This window comes from Takifugu rubripes, chromosome 15 (assembly GCF_901000725.2).
Source record: "Takifugu rubripes chromosome 15, fTakRub1.2, whole genome shotgun sequence".
In the NCBI taxonomy this organism is placed as follows: domain Eukaryota; kingdom Metazoa; phylum Chordata; class Actinopteri; order Tetraodontiformes; family Tetraodontidae; genus Takifugu; species Takifugu rubripes.
Window position 1 is genome coordinate 4,347,954 of NC_042299.1, and position 16,375 is coordinate 4,364,328.

General features: G+C 40.5%; 2 protein-coding genes across 4 annotated transcripts in view; both read right to left on the bottom strand.

The window, feature by feature from the left end:
• The window catches only part of specc1 (sperm antigen with calponin homology and coiled-coil domains 1), a 31,284-nt gene extending 20,510 nt beyond the window's left edge, over positions 1–10,774 (bottom strand). Inside the window, exons 1-3 of one of the 3 annotated variants that reach the window (XR_003891153.1) lie at positions 10,584–10,774; positions 1,467–1,642; positions 1,229–1,364 (exon numbers count right to left, since the gene is read on the bottom strand). Coding sequence is in view for 2 of the 3 variants with exons in the window: in XM_011611144.2 (XP_011609446.1) it covers positions 1,229–1,364; positions 1,467–1,625 (295 nt within the window). In the remaining variant the exon portion in view is untranslated. Of the gene's footprint in view, positions 1–1,228; positions 1,365–1,466; positions 1,643–2,530; positions 2,860–10,583 lie in introns of those variants that run through there. The other 2 variants (XM_011611144.2, XM_029849048.1) reach the window with 2 other exon arrangements.
• A 259-nt stretch (positions 10,775–11,033) lies between these two features.
• Positions 11,034–16,367, bottom strand: cyb5d2 (cytochrome b5 domain containing 2). Its single transcript, XM_011611145.2, has 4 exons — positions 15,982–16,367; positions 12,985–13,125; positions 12,472–12,658; positions 11,034–12,164 (listed from the first exon to the last, which is right to left on the bottom strand). The coding sequence occupies exons 1-4, from the start codon at positions 16,247–16,249 to the stop codon at positions 11,993–11,995; spliced, it is 768 nt and encodes a 255-aa protein (XP_011609447.1). The 5' UTR covers positions 16,250–16,367; the 3' UTR covers positions 11,034–11,992.
• Positions 16,368–16,375: the final 8 nt, after the last annotated feature.

Here is a 16,375-nt window from a genome sequence, read left to right on the forward strand (position 1 = left end):
TACTGTTACTAATTCAGTAGTTCCAGCTACTATCATAGACAGACAAATTATCATACTTAGGGGGTCGTCTAATCGTTAGGTCACATCTTAGTTATGCTGTTATAGGCCAAGGCTGCCGGGGTCCGGAAACATGATCACCTGACAGGCCTCTGTCACTCCACTGGGTCATGGTTTCCTCTCCTTTCCTCTCCTTTCCTCTCGTCATCAAGCAGACTAGTTATGCTGATTCTTGTGTAGTTTTTCTGCTTCCCCCCCCCCCTCTATTTATTTGCAGGTATCACTGCCATCGGAGCTGCATAATGACCGCCGGCCCCGTTGAAGTGATTGTGCATATTTTTTGTTTGTGTTTCTGTGCTCTGTGCCTCTCCTCTCCCTCTCCTCTCCTCTCCTTCTCCTTTTCCTCTCCCTCTCCTCTTCTTTCCTCTCCTCTTTCCCCTCCTCCTCCTTCTCCTCTCCTCTACCTCCCCTTCACTCTACCTCTCCTCTCCTCTACCCCTCTCCTCTCCTACCTATCCTATCCTCTACCTGTCCTCCCACCTCTCCTCTCTCTTTACCCAGCCGGCCATCAGCAGGAGGGTCCCCCTACATGAGCCTGGTCCTGCTCAAGGTTTCTTCCTGTTAAAGGGGAGTTTTTCCTTGCCACTGTTGCTTGTCTGGGTCAGGCTCTGGGATTCTGGAAAGCGCCTTGAAACAATTTTGATTGTATAAGACGCTATATAAATAAAGATTGATTGATTGATTGATTGATTGATCCATCTGGATAAAGTCACTGGAAAAAAGATTGGCTATTTCTCCTTTACAGTAAATATAATGATGATCTGCTCAATTTTTAGGTTTAGAATTTCTCTCAGAACTCTGTTTAAGAATCTAGTAAAAACAGATATTTTGGCATAAAAACACATAAACAATTTAAACTACAAATTAAATCATTTTAAAATAATTTTTTTTCACTTGTCATGCAAAGTATAGTGTGTTGAAGAAATGCCCCAGGAGGAAAAATATCCATTATTTCTAATTTAAGGGGTATTCAGATAGCCTTTACAATGATCTAATGTTGCCCTCTTGTGGTCAGAAATAGTTAATCACATCGTTGTGTGTTTTAAATCTCCAAGCAGACACAAAATACAGCTGAGGTAACAGATAATTTGGTAAAATTATAGTTAATTTTCACAATCTTCACCCTCTAATATGTACTAAATGAGGTTATATGAAAGAGATAATCTTTTACCAGAGGTGCTGCGAGGGCGGGCCTCAGCAAGATCTGAGATAGCTCCAGTAGTCACGGTTTTCTTCATACGGAAGCCAGAGGCAGCAGCTCCTGCTGCTGGTTTTGTCAGGGCATCATCACTGTTGGCTCTTTTCAGCTGAAAATAAATGCATGTTAATGACAACAGTACAAAAACATTCATTTATCATTAGTAGTATGTATCCTTCAGTACTCGCATTTATAATAAACCACATCCTACCCTGTTGAGGCGATGGTCAGAGGACCGCATGTTGTAGGATCTGGACGTTTTCATGGTTGTCGCGGTGGTGGAAGAAGATGACGGGGTCAAGCTTGGCTTGGACCGGTCCTGAAATCCCGGCTTGGGCAGCCCTGCTTTGGCGGCGCCCGTTTTCATCATGGCTTCGCGTCAGAAAACTAGAAAAGAAACAACTGCAGCTCTAGATGATCATAGTTAATTTCAAGATAAATCATGAAGTCACATTTAAATATTCTTTTAAAAGAGGCCACACCATTAACAAGCTTTAATGGGGTCTGTACAGTCTGAAAAGCTTCTTCATTAATGAAATGAATTCACTAATGGGCAAGAGTCTCTGCCTTATATTACACACAAGAGAAGAAAGGTGAGACTGGAAAGAGCAGTAAAAAAAGACAACAGTTTGCAGAATAGAACACAGAAATGACAATACATATAGTTTTTATCATCCTGGCATGTCACGGTTATCAGCCAACAGTAACCAACAGCTGCCACATCAGTGCAACAGCATACATGTGGGATGCTTTACATCATGGGTGCAGAGCTGGCTCACCTAACAGAATATGCCAAAAACAATATGCTATGAGCACGAGGATAGGAACAGGCCCCTCCCTCAGTAAGTGGAGAGTTTGTGTATGCACTATTTGAAAAAGTCAAAGATCCTTTTCATAACATAAAGCATAAAAGTAGAACAGGAATCCATGTATAAATGAAATGCTTTGGGTCACAGTGTCTGTCAATCAGTGGTGAGACAGAACCTCCAACCTCGTTTATTCGTGTGGGGTTTGTGATTTGATATGCCAGAGCAGTACGATCAGGAAGGAATCGTGTTTTCATTTCCACTGAGAACTATTTTTAAATCTAATGTTGAATGTGTTCAGGCAACAAATAACCAGCCTTTTTTAATTGTATATGTATTAGATAATTATCAGATACTTCATGTGTACTTTCATGTGTCTGTTGACCTGACAGTGTTACTTTTACTCAACAATATTTTTATTCGTTCATCTGTGTTGCTGTGAACACATTGAATACACTTTTATAATTACCCAGATCAGAACACGTGTCTCCCTTCTGATACATCTTATGATGCGGGGATGCTCAGGGCCAGGTCTTGTGATTAACTCCTGTTTGGACCGGCAGACCAACGTCTTACAAATGCTTCATTTTCCTCACATTCTTTAGCTCCTCTCTTTTGATGCCTGTGATGGTTGCAAGAGGAAGAAAATTGTACCTGCTGTCTTTGAGCTGTTGCTCTGGGCTCAGTTTTGAAAATGCAACCTCTGTATTCTTCCACTTCAATTTAATCCTCAGCAGGGAAAACTGTGGCCGACTTACATTAGAATGGCCCAGTTAGGAACCTTAACATTGTAGGAAGAAAACCAAAGGTCTATTTTTGATTTGATCTTGAAATCTTCATTTTCAGTTGGTAAAGCTAACATAGCATTAATGACAGAAATTTACCAAGGTCTTCTGCAATGACTAAACATAGATGGTAGAGTAGCTATCACATAGGTCTGGCAGATCATATATAACATGGTGACATCAGGACATAGAATTGTGGGTAAAAAAGCTAAATGTGGAGTTTTCTTTGAAAAATACCCATTTAGAAAAACCAAATTTTGAGTTACTACAGTAGTATAAGTAGTAGGCTGCGTGTACTTTAATTACACCGCTGGACAGGAAGATGAATGTCTGAACAAGGGAGGAGAATGTCGAGTTCTCTGGGGTTATTTCTGATAGTTACCGTATGTTGGACTGAGCTGCTGAAAGACAACAGAGCAAAAGCAAAAGGAAATCAGTTGTTATTGTTCTTAATGTGGGCTCATATATTAACAATTCTCTATAAGTCTAACATCATCTGAAGAGGAGAAAAAAAAATACCACCACAAGAGACAGCAACATATTAGATGCTCAACTGAAGAAATGAGCAGACTCAATTTTTCATCTAAACTCTAAAATCTTGAAAACAATAATCTTCAATTTTATTGGCTCAGTCTGTTGGGAAATGGGCAGAGAAGTGGAGGGTTATGGGTTCAAGCCTCAGTGTAGACAAAATATGGAAGGTGGTCTGGTAGCAGGGGATGCTGCCAGAACACCTTCAAAGCACTGCTGAGGTACCCTCAAGCAAGGTACCAAACTCACAATTGCTCATATAGGGCCCAGCGATGAACTGGCAACGAATCCAAGGGTGCACCTGCCTTCACCCTTTACATGCTCTCCCCATGACCCCGAAAGGGATAAAGTGGTTAAGAAGATGAGGGAGAACTCATGTGAACTCTTTTATTACAAGAGTTCACATGTTCAGTCAATGTGTTAGAGTTCATGGTTGCAGATCACCTCACATTCAACCAAGTGGCTGATGATCCTGTGATATTATCCACTAAGAGGATTTTTCCTGTCATTTCCAGTCTCATTCTATCAGTTTTACAGTCAAGGTAGAAATATTGGCATAATTGTCTCTTTGAAAGACTTGAATCCTAATTTTTTACTAATGATCCGAGATGTTTTTAAGCAAAGATCAGTTTAAGGCATCAGTCTCCTGGTTTAACATCTGCTTTCTGATGACAAATCCATATCAAATACAGAATAAATGATTGATGGACTTATTTTTCCTTGATTAAATTAATATAATCACTTCAGTTTATGTTACGACCAAACCAGCAGCGTAAAAACAGCAATTGTAAATAACAGGTTTCACCTAGAGTATATTCGTGGAAAAGGATGTGGAAGTCTAAATAACACTGTCATCTTTTAGCCCAGTAATGCAAATTATGACACATTATGAGCGTGCATTCAAGATTTGAGTAAGGAAATACAAATACATAGATGACACAAATAAATCTGGTTTTCCAGTGTTTAAATGGATTTCTACTTACTTAATCAAAACTTGTGTTTTAACGTATCACTTTTGGGAAGTTCTGGGCACTCGGTTGCACAGAGCTCTCGAGAGGTAAAAAACTTCTGACCACATTTCCTCTTTAGAACTGTGTTGACAGAATTGTGAGAAATCTAGCAAAAGCACAAGCAGTTCTCAGCCACTTTAGTCTCAATTACTGAACTTTTCCCTTTTTCCACCCAACATCTTGAACCTAAAAATAAACTCTACCCTGCCCATAAAGCAAAACATCATGAGACATGGTGAATAAGTGAAGTTAGGGAGTGATGTAGACTTTTGTGATAGATTGATAAACAGACTAAAAGAAGAGATGTGAACAAATGAACTATCTACCTAACTACCTCATTAACTAACTCACATTGCAACCGGATGCTGTCCCGCAGGCTGTCCTCTGAATAAACCCCCAAACACAACTGACTGTACTGATGAGAGCAGCCAGGAGGAGGAAGTTCTGTAGGCTGTCAACCACAGTGCAGCTCATGCTGTTGCCCATCTCACTCTCATACAAAAGGGGAATACAGAAGAATTCTCTACAGTTTTTCACACTTTGTCCTTAGTGAGAAAAACACACACAAGTGATTAAGTGAGAAAAGTGAGGGTGAAGATGTTTATAATATACTTTGTCCTAAGACAAGGACCAGTAGTTTGAGTTGACTTTTGGCCTACACATAAATGCATGTTTACTTTCTTCTTTATTAAAAAAACTGCAGTCATAAAATGCAAAAACTGCATATGTGTTGCTTCAGTAAGATCTTTTAGGACACAACATGTAAAACAGATAGATTAATGACACTATTGGAAGGCTGGGCTGGCCCTAGCTTGTTGCTGAAACACTGACAAAGCAATACTGTGTCAAAACCTTTCTGAAGTGAGGGTGGATCATCTGCACAAGGACATTTAATTTATGATCGACAATAACAGTCTAATTTTAATCCTCCAACATGTGGCATGCCAAGACTGTGTAGCATGTGGGTAGATGGCTACTGAGATCTAGTGTGCAATGGGCCAGGATTCAGTTAGTGGTAAGTTGTGAACTTAGTAAGTTGGTCTCAACATATTCCTCCACACAAAAAATACATGAAAACTCTTCATAGAGCTTTTTTGTATGGACAGTATAAATGTAGACTTGCATATCTACGCTTGTGCTTCCATGCTTTTTTATGGGTGTGAATCCATTTAATTATTAGGGTATGGTACAGCTACACATAGGATTTGGGATATTTCAACCAAGAACCAATCAGATAAGTAGGAATAATATAAATATTAATAACTAATAATGTATTGCTAGGAGTTTACACCACAGAGAAATGGCTTTGTCAGATTCTGTATTTATACCTTAGTCATACAGGGGAAAACACTTTTCTGTGAAACAAGAGTACATTTGTCCTTCATTTGCACCTTCTGCACAATAGCATAGTGGAATTAACAGGATGGTACCCACTAAGACCATAAACTGGACATATTCGACCCATAGCTTGAGAGAAGTCATTAATAATGACAACCCACTGATGTAGCAAAACAGTTGCGATGAGGGGTGGTATTTTTGTATCTGGATGAACAATAGAAAGCTGAGCCTGCAAACACCAACTGCGGTTAATATTTTTTCCTTTACCTACATCCATCCACTTGTAAATGCTGAGTCAGACCCAGCACATGTGAGCAGAACTTTTACTGCTTTGACTGAGATCCTGTCCACTTCGTTACTTCAGGTGTGCATTACAACTTTAAGAGAATGAGGTGCATTAGGAGCAAGTTCTAAATTTGCCAGTTGTGCGTGAGCATAAATGCAGCATCTGTACAGCAGCTGTATCTACAGGAAGCACTTTGTGTAAAGTTACTATCTTAGCTAAAGTGAAACAGGAAGTGCATGAGATCAGTCTTTTACACATGCTGTGAGACAGTCACTGCTCCCCCTCTGGGTTCCCGTTTAGTCTGAAGAGATGTGAAACTTAAAATGCAACAGGCTGAAGAACCACTAAAATGATGAAGCAAATGTCTGACATATTCTGCTGTTGGTAGCATTTTGTGAGATAGAGCAAACCAATTAAGTCATGCACATTCCATCATGCCTCCATCTCTGAAAATATTAATTAGAATCCTCTTCTAAAAAAGCTGAGCTAAGAGTGAATAATTATTTATTTAGAGGGGAGGCTGAAGAAATACTGAGGAACTAAGCCTAAAGTCTACGGTAGTTTTCTATGTCAACTGGACAGGGTTTCTTCTCTTGAAGACGTTTCGCCTCCAGTCCAGTTGACATAGAAAACTACCGTGACCTGGATGATTGAGAATCTACACAGACATCAAAGCCTAAAGTCCAATTTTAAAAAGAAAACAAATGGCTGGAGATCTAATCAATACAGGTAAAAAATATTATTTTCTCATCAGAATAGAATACACTATTGAGATCAGCATTAAGATAAACAGAAGTTGAAAAGAATGCAGTGCAGGCCTGATGATACAATTTCAATTTAATCTATTAAAATTATGCTTCACAACTAATAACATGCAATATAGTACCGGTAGTATATATTACTGCTTTGTAAAATATCAACACTAAGACATAATTTATAGTTAACATCTTCATTTACTTATTATTAGAAGACAAATACAATTGCTTCAGGGGGGATTAAACACAAATCCCAACACAAGAAGCTATAGATATGTTGGAATGTGACCCTTACAGCAGCCACGGAAATGTCTCTCCTTCCCTTTCTCATCTTTAGTCAGCACAGAAAAGCACAGCACTGAGAGCTGCTCTGTTCATGCATATTTCATCTGCTTCATCCACTCATTTAATCTTTTTCAGAGCTATGCTCCCTTAAGGGGACAAACTTCCTGCCCTGATGTGTCAAAGTTCTTGTGCAAAAAACAGGCCTACATTAGAGAAAAATCACTCTCTTTCCTGTCTGGCTACATGTACATGGAGCAGGCATGTTCCACAGGAATACAACCATGATACTAGCAGGGAATAACTAGACATTCACAATAAAGTAGTTATATTCCACAGTGGAAAACCAGAGTATTATATCCAGTGTGTAGGCTGTCGAGTCAATTCACTGTGGCTCTGCTTTTTGAGAATAAATGGACTACTGTAGTTGCCTGGGAGTTGTTGTGCACTGTAGCCTGTCTGAAAGAAGACAATATCCTGGACCTATTTTAGACTATGTTACCAGCGCAAATTCAATAGATCACCCTTGTAAACCCGTTTGTCCTTTTCACCAAGAATGAATCATATATTGTGTATGTTTTATCAATGTCTTATATCAAGCTGGTAAGACAGCTCAGACATGACCCAGATGACTCATTTCCAGAAACACTTTGCATTCCTCCGGGCCAGCCAGTCAGAATTTGATGCTTGTTAAATATGCGCAGTTTCCTGGACACTGCAGAACTAAAAACAACTTGGGTAAAAAGATGCCTACAGTTACCTTTCTTTGCAGATGCATACACCTCAAAGACTAAAGTTTGCTGGCTCAGTGCTTTTCTCCCAGAATTTAATTACATGCACAAAAGAGAAACTGAGGCGGGGTTCAGGTGGGTAAATCTGAGGTGTGGAGCCACTAAGTGGCTAAGTTCATCATTGTTAAAACCCAACATTTAAATAAGTACTAGCATCCCAATGACACAGTGCTGAACATGACTGTACTTTTCTCTGAATGCTAGACCACTGACTGTTGTTATCAGTAAGTCTGGTCTTATCTCTTCAATTAGAGCCTCCCCCACTAGCATGAACATGCCACTCACTTTTTACACACACTAGATCTTTGCTTTTGTAGAGCGATAATGACTGTCATCGCTCCTCCACTGTTCGTGAGAGCCCTGTCTGAGGAAGAGTAATCTGTCTTAGTATATTAGACTTACTTTTACTCATAAAAGGGTAGAAGGTCACAGATAGAAAGGGATAAAGTCATTTGCAAAAGTCATTTTTTTCATTTACACACACAAAAAGAACAAAAACAATGGTAATACAAAACAAAGATATTGACATTTGTGGCAACACCCTAATCTAACATGTGATCAGCTTTAATTGGGTTTCACCACTGTGGTCATCAGGAAGGTGCCATAATAGTTGTGAGGTCAGCTCAACATGTCCCATCAGAGGCATGTTGCTCGGCCTATCACTCTGCACTCTTTTGAAAACTGTACTTCTCTCCTCTTTTAGAAACACCGCGCTGCCTTTTCACTGTTTTAAAGTTATTTTTAGCTTTCTTTTGAGCAGCAAATTCAGGTTCTGTGTATCTACTATAAAATGTTCAAGTCAATCACAGGAGTAGCTGCCTCTCTCTTGGACAACTGGACAAGGTCGCATCGATCTGCCCACAACACCACAATAAAACCCTTCTGTGTTAATTTAATTTTTTCTAATAAGAAGCACTTAACATGGTGATAGATTGATTACTTCTGTGTAAGAAAGGATCTGAATACCATTTGGGTTGACATGTATTCAGTCTTTCCCAATTAGGTAAGTGGTACGGGGGTAGCAATGCTGTTGCTTAAGTGGTTTAGAGAGTGCTCCACACATGACCTTTTGACTATAAATAGCAGGCCAGTGACTGCCACTGAAAAACCAGGGTAGCTTCAGTCTTCTATTCTCGAAAATAGGAGATAAAGAATGAGGCCAGGGCCCCAAGAGATGTTTCTTCCTCCATCAATGACAAACACAATGTCAAAGGCTAGAAAAACTGAGACAGCCAAGTTTAAGGCTGTTTTCCCAAAGAATTCCAACGTGAATTGTATTCACACAGTAAAACTATCCAGCCTGGTAGCAATGAACACAGTCAATTATGAGCATAAGATGCAGTTCCAACCCTTCATATATGGGCTTGCATGAGGAAAAAAAAAAAATTATAATTACCAACTAACAACATTCGTATTGACTTATACATAACTAACAGCAGGGTTGCTTGTGTTTAAAGCCTCTTTTCTCCTACTATAATCATAAGGGAACATAGAAGAAAGTTAAAGTTATAATTTGTTCCCTATTGGGTTTCTTACTAAAAGATCCAGAAAAGTACTATGAAACCCGTCAATTACAAGTTTACTGTTTACTTTTCTTTTAGTCATTATTATGATGTGAGATTATGTTGCAACAGAAGTTGTGGTCAAAAACTCTGACTGCAGATGCTTTGGTGGTGTATTTTACAAGAAAGTTAATGATGCTTAGCTGTAGAATAACTGCACACAGGAGCTTAGTCAGGTGTCTTTGCATAAGCAAAACATTAAAGACCTCATTAAAAACAAGAAAATCTTTCAAGAATACTTAACACAGCAAGACCATATTTGACTGTTTTACACAGCACCTAATGAGAAACGTTTAAAAAAAAGTCCTGTAGAGTAATTTATCTTGTTATTGAGAGCCACAGGTTAAAATCTGACAAGATATCTATGCAGAAGTGCTATTTCCATTAGCCTATTTGACAGAGGATGCAGTGTAATAAACCAAAGATGCTGGTGGTCAAAACAAAATCAACTGTTGCTTCTTTTCTCTGTTACCCACTAAAATATTAGTTAAATTAAAAGCACATATTTGCATTTGGAGACTTGGAAGACTGATTAAGTACATGCGTAATCCTGAAGGGATTTTTCAAATATAGCGTAGAGTAGATGTTAGAAGTCCATAACAACATTTTCAGGCATTGGTTTTGGCTTGCAGTAAAAAAAAAAAAAGACTGACGTTAAAGAGGTTAATGGAATTTAGGTTAGAAAAGCTAATGTCTCGTACAAGGAAGAAAATAGAAATATTTTTTACAAATTATACTATGCCAAATATAAATATTACATTTAAAGTTGAAAGTCTGGACCGTTTGTGGTGCAATATTAATCCAATGAATTGCACCATTTAGGAGAAGTATCTGAAAAGATGCCATTTAAAAGCCACTCAGCCACTTTGACTGCTTTAACAAAAGCACAGTGACCAGCCGAAGAAAACATGTCTGCTGGGCTATTCAGTTAAAGTCGTGACCAGGAAAGAATTGTCTGTTAGGAAAGAAACAGAGACGCCTGATGACGTCTGAGGTCGTGTGAGCAGACAATTTAGCACGCTGTCATTAAAGCATGTTTAGCGACTCCACCAACCTGTCCAACCGGGAGCGACAAGCTATGAAACACTGTGTTACCAGCCTAGTCAAACAAACGGGTTAACATGGACTATGACACTGGAGACTGCCAATAACGCCGAGTCAAAGCCACTAGCTTATCCTCACCTTGTCTGTTCTGCGGTGCTGCTGCTGCCGTCTGAATCCTGAGCAGGGTGCTGCTGCCGCTGCTTGTCACTGGCGGCTCGTTCCACCGGGGCAACGCCCCGCCCACATACGCACGAGGCGGGCTGCGGATGAAGGGGGCGGAATAAAAAGAAACAAAAAACAGCTGCAGTCATGTCAACTCAGACAGTCGCGCGCGCGCACGCTCACATAAGGAAAACATAGAAAACAAATATTTTTTGGCTGGACATGTAATGATTTCTAGTATGAAACAAATGTTTGTTGAGACGACATAGATCATTATATAAGTGCCAATAAGGTAAACATAATATCAACTGTCAGAAAGACATAAGTGGGATATATTTTAAGCAAGCTCTTAACATAACACGTTTTATATGATGCAGGATTATTTTGTCCACAAGGTGGTATAAAACACACAAAGAAGTACATGTATAAGATCTAACAATGTAATTGTTTTTATTTAACATTTAATTGTTGCAGCAGACACCAAAACTTAACAGGCCATGTACCGGTATATGGTAGTCTAAAGAAATACCATGAAAAGTAACATACTTGACATACTGACACCAGAAGTTGAATTCAATTTACGGAAGATCTCTTGCTTCTTGGATTTAACCATTGGTGATGTATTCTCAAGCTTTGTGAAGAAGGAAGGCAAATAGCTGACACTTCACTAATAAAACTATTTTATTGATCAAATGAGTTGTGAAGGTATGAACATTTCTTAGCTGACAGCCGTATATCCAAGGGTTGTTTTCCCCTGCTCTAGAGATTCAGCATCATCTTGTTTTAGCATAGTTCAAGACTGGTAAGGTCAGTTTCATCGGAGCTTAGCCAATAATGAAGGATTTTTTACTTAAAATGTTTTTGTACATCCAGACTAAGTTGGACCATGAACAAGCTCCACTTTTCACCCCATCACAAATTTTAAAAAGTGTTCAAGGTTTCTCACCTGTTCTCTTTCTTGAAAACTTTTTACATATCACATTTTAAGTGCTTTTTTCCACTTCATTTCATCTGCTCAACTCATCTCATTTACTCAATAATAAATTAGCATCTGTGTAAACACTATATCCTGATACAAAAAAGCTTGCCAACAAATATCTTATACAAATATATATACCTATGCTTTCTTTACCCATGCTATGATTTCGCTCTACCTCACAAATGGCATTAATTACAAATAAATGGAGCATCAAATTCAGTTTTTGTTGATGAAGTAACTATAAATCTATCTGCTTGCTGTCCCTAACAACTGTAAAAAAAAAAAGTAAAATCTTGAAAAATTAAGGCATCATATTTATCTTCTTTTCCTTTCTTTCTTTTCTCTTGGTTGTAAAAGTTGTCTTTCTTCTTAAAGGTGTCAATAAATAAGTTTCTTATGTGGTCTGTTATGTTTCAACGAGGCAAGAATCTGCATGTGGAGAGCAGCCATCATACTTCTGCAGGTTTGGGTCTTCATCTGCTGCAGAGGGGTCTTCAACACACACACAACGCACACCTGTGGAGCCAGGGGAGTAAAACTTCCGTGGGACCCCAGTCCAGCTTCTCTCCACACCACCACTGCAAATTGAGCATTCTGATTACATTTTCATGCATTTCAATTAAATTAGGGATGTTTCAGCCATCAGTTAGTGTTACAGATGTATCCCGGTAACATTGTTCTCTTTAAGATAGGATGAACACTTTCCACTTAGTGTAGACTCCTTACTTAAGTACATTATTTTGAGATAAAGATAGGGATTATAGCACTATAACTTTCTGCTGCTTAACACAGAATATGTTTTACTTTTCTGCAAGTTGGGTATTAAAAATGATTATTAAATAGTAATATTAATAGTATTTGATTAACTCAGCAGAATTTCCATACCTCTTATTCGTGCACCAGACTCGTCCTCTTTCCGCAGTGCTCCACTGTGAGTTGCAGGGTGGGAAATGCAATTTCTCAGCCTCAGACTGGGCCTTGATTCGCTGGCCCTCTGCCAGTGATGCTTCTGCCTGCAGCAATGTGTCGGTGGGCTCCCCAGTTTTACTGTAGAACCGGCCTGTTAGCAAACCTGAAAATCAGGGTAGTTGGTAAAACTGAACAGCACCAACTGTGGGTTTGTATAGAGGCAAAATATTTGCACATGGTCTAACATGCCAGTTACTACATCTAAAATTCACTCCCATTATTGACAGAAAGGGTTCCATTAATATGCAGACTAAAAATACAGGATCATTTACTTCAGTTACATGTTGTAACATAACTTTTTGCATTTGGTATGTAATTTATGAATAAATCATGATCACAAAAGTGCACAAACAGAATTAAATTAGAAATAAACTTATTTGCTGCAGCAGTCTGTCTGATCAAAGATTTAGGTGGAAAATCATCACGTACCTACTGGTTGGTAGTGCTTCTGATAGAAGGTCAGCCAGTCATAAAGTGCCATCACCTGCAGTGGAGACAAACTGGACACATCATCTGTCAGACCAATTTCTGTAAAGTCCCCAGTGATAAATGCCAGTGAAGCATCTTTTCCTGGAATGAGAGAAACAAAAATGGCATCTCTGTGACAAAATGGCCCAACATGTTGCTATGGTAAAAATTATTTTGCCTGTGTCTCAAATGATCTGTGTGAATCTAATCAAGAGTGCCTATGAAAGGGGACAAGGGCATCCATTATTATCTACTATATATGGTTACATTCAAATCATCTTTAAGTAAGACATGTGGGTGGTACCATCTGCACGGTTTGGGTCACCAAGCAAAAGATTCACAGTAGCAGCTAAAAAGCACAGAAAAGTCAGTGTTGACCATTCTTTCACTGGACTGCTCACCCAATGGCTGTTCTTTCAGGACTAAACTACAGGAGGACAACTACAGGAGGAAGATGGAAAACCAGCTGCAACAGAACAACATCTGTGGCGTATGGAAGGGACTGAAGACCATCTCGGGCTTCAAGGAGCAGAAGTCCCAACCTGTGGGTGACCGGGGATGTGCTAACGACCTGAACTTGTTTTTCAATAGATTTGATCAGGTACCCACCCCTCCCCCAGCCCAGTCTCCTCCGCTGCTACCCCCACCACGGTCTGTGCCCCCAATAGACTGTTCCTCCTGTCCCCCCTCCCTCATGAACTTCAGCCCACACATTCCCAACACTTCACACTCTGGCCCATGCCCATCCCCCCCACCAACACCTCCCTGCTCCAGCCTGTCCCTCACACCACACCAGGTGAGGAAGGCCCTGAAGAAGAACAGGGCCAGGAAAGCGATGGGTCCAGATGGCATCAGCTCCAGGCTCCTGAAGTCCTGCGCAGACCAGCTGTGTGGGATCTTCAGTCACACGTTCAACCTGAGCCTGAAGCTGGGGAGAGTGCCACAGCTGTGGAAGACGTCCTGCATCGTCCCAGTGCCGAAGAATCAGAATCAGAGTACTTTATTGATCCCTTTAGGGGGTGTCCATTAGGGAAATTAGCATCTCCCCAAAGAAACGTACAGCACTGTACAAAATTACCCACCACCATTACACACCATAAAAACCAATTAAAGATAATAAAAATAGAATAAAATAAGAAATAAAATAGAATAAATTAAAAATAGAATGTAAATATAAAATATAAAACTATAAACCCTAAGGAGCTCAACAGCTACAGGCCGGTAGCTCTGATGTCTCATCTGATGAAGACGCTGGAGAGACTCATCCTCGATCACCTGCGCCCACTAGTGAGCTCCTTCATGGACCCGTTGCAGTTCGCCTACCAGCCGAGCATCGGGGTGGACGATGCCGTCATCTACCTTCTCCACACCTCCCTCACTCACCTGGAGAAGGCTGGAAGCACTGTGAGGATCATGTTTTTTGATTTCTCCAGCGCATTCAACACCATCCAGCCCACGCTGCTGGGGGACAAACTGCAGGTAGCTGGAGGGAAAAAACACCTCACAACATGGATTCTGGACTACCTCACACAAAGACCACAGTTTGTGAGGGTGAAGGGCTCCGAGTCAGATCGGCTTCTCTGCAGCACTGGTGTCCCGCAGGGAACAGTTCTGTCTCCTTTCCTGTTCACCCTCTACACCGCGGACTTTTCACACAGTACATCTTCATGTCACCTCCAGAAGTTCTCTGACGACTCTGCTGCTGTCGGCCTCATCACTGATGGGGACGATACGGAGTACAGAGAACTTATTCAGGACTTTGTGGACTGGAGCCTGCGGAACAACCTCCAGATCAACGCTGGCAAAACCAAGGAGGTGGTGGTGGATTTCCGCAGGCGTAACAACCCCCCACCTACACCAGTGAACATCCTGGGAACTGATGTTGACGTGGTGGAGTCCTACAAGTACCTGGGTGTTCACTTAAACAATAACCTGGACTGGACACACAACACAGACGCCCTTGTCAAGAAGGGCAATAGCAGACTGTTCCTGCTCAGGAGGCTGAGGTCTTTTGGAGTGCAGGGACCACTCCTGAGGACTTTCTATGACTCTGTGGTGGGATCAGCCATCTTCTATGGGATGGTCTGCTGGTCCAGTAGCATCACGGACAGGGACAGGAAGAGGATGGACAGACTGGTGAGGAGGGCCAGCTCTGTCCTGGGATGTCCCCTGGACTTGGTGGAGGTGGTGGGAAACGGGAGGATGATGGCTAAGCTGTCATCCTGTCATGTTGAACAACACGTCCCACCCCCTACAGGACACCCTGACAGCACTGGGCAGCTCATTCAGTGAGCGGCTGCTCCACCCTCGCTGTGTGAAGGAGAGGTATCGCAGATCTTTCCTGCCGGCTGCTGTCAGACTGCACAATAAACATAATGCCCAACACAATCTGATTATATATTCTGATATGTGTATTGTATTCACCCTTTGTACAGGTATACAGGGGCCGAGTATCCATTTACCTGGATTATTGTAAATATACATCCTCTTTGTATATTCCAAATTCTATTCTATTTAATCTTATTTTTCTCTGCGTGCTCTTGCTGTTGTTGCACTGTAAATTTCCCCGTGTGGGACAATAAAGGACCTGAATCTGAATCTGAATCTAAAGAATTATTGGTCACTACATAAGGGAAAAAGAAAACAGAAAATCATTGGATGAATGCAATGAGGTGAATAAAGGCTTACATGTCAAAAGGACATCTATCTATCTAAAGGGAAATGTATGTCAGGAGTACTCTTATTTTTTTCCATTTTTGTCAGTATGATTCAATTTGGAGAACTCTTACTTTTGAAATTTATATTCTAGGGGACACACACGTCACAAAATAAGAAAAATAGCAAATAACAAAAAGAAAATGTTAAGTGAAGAAATTGTGGGGGAAATTTCATATTTAACTGCGATGAAATGATTGATTATATGTTTCATATTTAACTGTGATTAAAACCGAAAATCACCTGTCATGAAGTGATAAGGCCCACCGGGCCCATAGTGCTTGTATCCTTTGTGAACGTCGAAGACTTGGCCCAGTATAGCCAGGTAGAGGCCCCTGCTGCCTTTCTGTCCGTCGCACAAAGATAATTCATGACTGCTCAACACCCTAACGGGAGTTTCCGTGGTTAGATATTTTCCAGATTTAACGTTGTTTTGAGTAGAACAGTCCCACTCAAGAGAAATGAATAACACCGCGAGAGATAAAAACGCGAGGCATAAGTTACACACCATAACGTAGATTTGTGTTTTGGTTTTTGCTCGTTAGCATATCATTCAGCAAATAACCACAGCCATGATCAACACATGCGCTTCCTTCCGTTCCGTGAGCGCAAACGGTCACGCGCGTGCGCAGTCAGG

What these genes read in the sequence shown, in the direction of transcription:
- cyb5d2 (XM_011611145.2), bottom strand. Translation starts at nt 16,249, where the DNA reads ATGGTGTGTAACTTATGCCTCGCGTTTTTATCTCTCGCGGTGTTATTC. An exon ending in GCCTTATCACTTCATGACAG is followed by an intron (nt 13,126 to 15,981) that starts GTGATTTTCGGT and finishes CTCTCATTCCAG; the next exon opens with GAAAAGATGCTTCACTGGCA. An exon ending in GTCTGGTGCACGAATAAGAG is followed by an intron (nt 12,165 to 12,471) that starts GTATGGAAATTC and finishes CTCAATTTGCAG; the next exon opens with TGGTGGTGTGGAGAGAAGCT.